The sequence below is a fragment of the Echinops telfairi genome, unplaced genomic scaffold, assembly GCF_000313985.2.
Source record: "Echinops telfairi isolate 266 unplaced genomic scaffold, ASM31398v2 ScPeMD7_23;HRSCAF=83, whole genome shotgun sequence".
Lineage (NCBI taxonomy): Eukaryota > Metazoa > Chordata > Mammalia > Afrosoricida > Tenrecidae > Echinops > Echinops telfairi.
In genome coordinates, this window is record NW_022103920.1 from 12,733,044 (window position 1) to 12,737,817 (window position 4,774).

The 4,774-nt window shown below is 51.7% G+C and overlaps 1 protein-coding gene across 1 annotated transcript in view; it reads left to right on the forward strand.

The window, feature by feature from the left end:
- CHCHD3 (coiled-coil-helix-coiled-coil-helix domain containing 3) overlaps window positions 1–4,774 on the forward strand; it is a 287,909-nt gene that overhangs the window by 98,631 nt on the left and 184,504 nt on the right. The window contains exon 4 of the mRNA XM_045288924.1: window positions 1,112–1,223. Within this exon, the coding sequence (XP_045144859.1) occupies window positions 1,112–1,223 (112 nt within the window). The remainder of the gene's footprint in view (window positions 1–1,111; window positions 1,224–4,774) is intronic.

The following is a 4,774-nucleotide window of genomic DNA, read 5'->3' on the forward strand; positions in this document are numbered from 1 at the left end:
GATGGCAGTGCGTTGTTTTTTCCTTCTAAGTGTTATCATTAGTTCTTTTCAAGAATCTTCTACAAGCGAAATGTGATCAGTGAGAGTGAGTTGAATTTGGTGCACGTTGTTCATGGTTGTAAAGCAGATCTCATTCGAATCTGACTTCTGTTTTACCTCTTCCACTGAAAGCATCACTCTTACTTCTAGGGGGCATCTGGTAGTGTGGAGGGGTTCTTCTCTCAAAGCAGGAGAGGCAATCCAAAGATCTCTGTCCATGAGTTTGGACGAGAGTGCACCCCAAAGGCTGTCTCTGCCTGGCACAGTGGTCACATTGAGTCCCTCCATATTTTCCCTTCATCTTGCACAGTGAGGAGGCACTTGAATGGGTTTAACTAGATAGGACCGAATTCTGTGATGGGCTTACTGATCAACCTAATGCCATCTTTGGCTTTTTTAAGATACGGATTCAAGTGTTAGCTGCTGTGGGGGATCAAGTTCTGTGCCTTCCTCTTAGAACCACACCTGGGGCCTTGTTTCCGTTGGCCGGTCTCTTCGGAGTTGCTCAAGAAGGGAGGAGCCATGTTGCTGGAAGGTCCGGCTGTTTTCGCATATGAGGGGTATTGGCAATGGGAACAAGATGTCTTAATTGTGTGATTAATTCTTTGCCTTGATGTAAGATTTGAGAGGTCGGGAGCCCGTCGATCTTTTCACCGCAAGCCCACCATGCCCCTCCCAGGGCCTGGTGTGTGCTCAATAAATGTTTGAGTTGAGTCCATTTTTCCAGGAAGATGATGGTGACCAGCAAATACCTGTCAGGCAGATGACTAGTTAATTAGAGTTGTTCCTTGTCTCTCAGAGGGCCGGCCAAAGTCCCAGGGAGAACCTTGTTAAGGTGGCTACGTTTCAGCTCCACTGAAGAACTTTTGTACCAGTTAGATGTGTTTAGCAGGCAGATCGTTGAGTTGCTTGGAGGTATTTTCATTCGGTTCTTTCAAATTCTTGGGGAGAGGCTGCAGGTGGAATGACGTTGTGGACCATTAGCCCTCCCCGCCAGGTCTGTGTGTCATTTGGCCAGAACATTTCACGCCCCAAGCCTCCTTTCTGAACGAGACCTTGCTTGTCTTTGCAGACTGAAGCAGAGCAAAGAACTGGACCGGGAGCAGGCCAACGAGCAGCTGACCCGGGCAATTCTCCGAGAGAGGATCAGCAGCGAGGATGAACGTTCCAAGGCCAAGCACCTGGTGAGCTTGAATGCCGCCGCGGCCAGCAGCTCGCGGGGAGAGCAGGTGCTCCCTGCATCCACGGTCACGTCTGGACCCAGGTTCTCTTGCTTTTTACACGTTGCTGGCAGTCTGTTAAGATGAACCCACAAGAAATGTGAGCGGGATGGAAGGCAAACTCCACACGGAGCTGCCACTTGCATCTTGCCCGCAGGGACGCCTGTGTGTACAAACCACCCTTTAAGCTCATTTCCTTGTCTCTGAAACCGCTGGGGCCAGTAGCCAACCTTGCCTTTCCCTGCTGGCAGCTGCCAGATGTTAGTGTGGGAAGATTCCAGCCAAGACGGTGAGGTTGGAACCACCACTTTCAGGGCTCCAGAAATGGGGTCGGGGGAGTTGAGAAACCCCGCTTCTCACATGGTTTATAGTTTTAAAATTTATTGATTTATTTGGATTTTATTTATTAGAGAATTCATATTTTTTGAAAAAATTGGTTTTTGGGTGAATTGGGCGAAGGGTGACAGAGGTCAGTTTTCCACTCAGTAGTTCACACACCTTTTGTTCCCTGTCCCTGAGTACGACCCCCACAAGGTGCCATCGCATACCCCACTCTCCCTCCGTGGTTCCCTGCTTCCCCTTCTTTGCTGGCCCAGGGAAACGCTGCCCCGTTGATCTCAGATGCTGACCGTGTGGTGTCACCAGGATGCCTGTAGGGCTCCTGAGTCAAAGGATGTGAGTATATAATGGAGCCATGTCTTCAGTGACTTGTTGGGATTCAGGTCGGATGGGGAAGACGGTGCCTGGGCTGAGGGGACCAAGGGGCCCAGTGTGGAGGCCCGAAATGGGAGTGATATTTTCAGAATTAAGGGCATTGAGCAATTCAAACAGTTACTTTAGCTCTGCATCTAAGCTGAAGGGAGTGTTTGACACAGAGGGTGAAGTGGGTGGAGTGGGGTGGGGTGGGGTTAGTCTCAGTTTTAGTACTGGTCTGTGTGTGTGTGTGGTAGGGGGGGGTGGTTGTGAGCGGACGGTCTAGTCTTAGCGTCCAGGGTCAGAAGAATCCTTGGGGACTCTGTCAGAGACCCCTAGCTTTCTTCCTGCAGCTGCTTATCCTCGGAGCGCTTTTCTCTCAACTTCACCTAATTGTCATAGAGCCAGGTCTCCTTAGTTCATGGAGATGACCCAGACTGGAATGAAAAGGCCCCAGCAAACAGCAGCTGACCGCATGGGCCCAGGACAAGGCATGGCAGGGAGATAGGCTAGTGTGGAAGAAGTCCAGGTGTCAGCAGACTTCCTGCCCAGTTATCAGTCAGCAGGTTGGACATAAGAAACTGGCTTCCTACATACCAGTCCTAGAACTGGATGGTGGCTGTGGCAGTGGCAGCCCTCCGCCCTGAAGTGTAGCCTTTCTCAATAGTGTGCTTTCAGAGTAGGTAGGGTCTAGGTGCCCATTCTAGGTGCCCAAATGGAGTTGGCCGGCTGCCCCTTCCCAGAACAAAAGGACTCGGCAGCCCACTGGCAATGGAGAACCTTTGTGCTCTAGACAGGAGGAAAGATAGTCCAGACACCCCACTCCCACCCCCCACCGCCCCGGGGAAGATGGGAGATCGATCACCCTCACTCTGGGAAGCACTGCCTTTAGCTAGTGGGGCCCGCAGGCACTCCGTCCTGGAGGACAAAGTGGAAGTGTTCCCGAGGGTTTCCAAGGCAGCCAGTCTGTGTGAAGGCACACGCCTCTTCTCCCGAGGAGTGGCGGGTAGGCGTAAATTGCCAACCTCCCAGTCAGTAGCCCTGCACTTAACCCATGACGCCACCCGGGCTCCTTCAACTCACCACTGCCCAGAGATGGTAAAATCCTGGTTTGTTGTCGCCTCCGCCCCCAACCCCCCCCAAACAGAACCAAAAACAAACCCACTGCCATATGGAGCCCATTCTCACTCCCAGTGCCCCTGTAGGACAGGCCGGAACTGACCCGGTGGGTTCCTGAGACGACCTTTTTTGTTTGTTTTCTTTTTAAAATCTTTTTATAGGCGGCTCGGCTCATATAACTCATCATAATCCATCCATCCATCTATTGTGTCAAGCACATTTGTGCATTTGTTGCCATCATTATTCTCAAAACATTTGCTTTCTACTTGAGCCCTTGGTATCAGCTCCTCATTCCCATCCCCCCCTTCCCACGCCCCTTGCTCATGAACCCTTGATCATTTATAAATTATTATTTTTTCATGTCTGGCACTATCCAACATTTCCCTTCACCCACTTTTCTGTTGTCCGTCGCCCAGGGAGGGGGTTCTATGCAGATCATTGTGGTTGGTTCCCCCTTTCTCCCCCACCTTCCCCTTCCCCTTCCCCTCCTGGTCCGGAGACTATCTTTACAGAAACAAAGTGCCAGTTTTCTTCCAAGGAGCTGCTGGTGGGTTTGTACCACAAACCCTGCCTTTAGCAGCCGGATGGGGAACCCGCTACACCACCTGGGCTCCTGCGAAGTCTGTGTGTCACGTCTTTATACATGTAAATGTATTCCTCCAAACACGTGTAGTAGTAAGCAGACACTTGTCTCACTCTTAAAATCATCTTCACATGAAAACGGTCTTCTATACCAGTACGTATTTATTTGCATAATCATTTATTCAATGTGGAATACAGTTCAGGGAATTCCCCCCTAATTATCAGAACAGTATGTGGCTATTAGAGAAAATCTGGAAAATTAACAATTACTAAGAAAGTAAGCATCGTTAGTTCGTTTAGGGACATATTGTTCTCCTCCTACCTCCTGCATATATATATAGTCCATGGAGCCTTCTATAGTTTACATTTCCCACTCCCCTGGAAGACAGAGTGGTGCCTGCAAGCTGGCTGTTGAACTGCGGAAACCCCCCTGAAGGTTTGGGCATCCCCAGAACCCGTGATCATGGGTCAGCCACCCCAAAGAGCTAGCGCTGTCCTGTGGGCACTGGACCCCCAGGGCTGCCACTCTGAGCCCCGATCTGTGGGACTCTGAGAGACAGCCTGGCATCGATTGGCTCCTTTCTATGGAGAACCCAGACGTGGCGGCCAGCAAGCCCCTCCACGTGGGGCTCCACTCTGCGAGAAACTGGAAAGCTGTCTTTCGAGAAGCGGGACGGAAAAGCTGATGCGGTGCTGGCGCTGTGGAACAGGACTCCCGCCCACGGCCAGCTGACGTTTAGAGTGCTGCCTCCGCAGACGGCTTCCAGCCCCACGTCCCCCAGCTGGAGCAGCCAGCCGGAGGGCACAGTTGCCGCAGTCCTTGAAGTTTTAAAATAGGATCGAATCGGAGTCGTCCACTCTAAGGGTCGCCTTAGCAGGGGGAGGCTGCTAACTTCTCTGGGTTCTGGAATCCCTCTCCCTGCACTGGTGGTTCAGCCAGCGGCCTTTATCCAGAGGGCCTGCCCCAGGGGCGCCCTCACATCTCCCCCTCACTACATGCCCGGGGAAAACGCACGAATGAAGCTTTCGGGAGTGGATCAGCTCCGGGGACCTGTGACGTCAGTGTGCCTGGAGACTGTGTGTCTCTTAAGTTAATCTAGTGCAAGAGTTGTTCTCAGCTG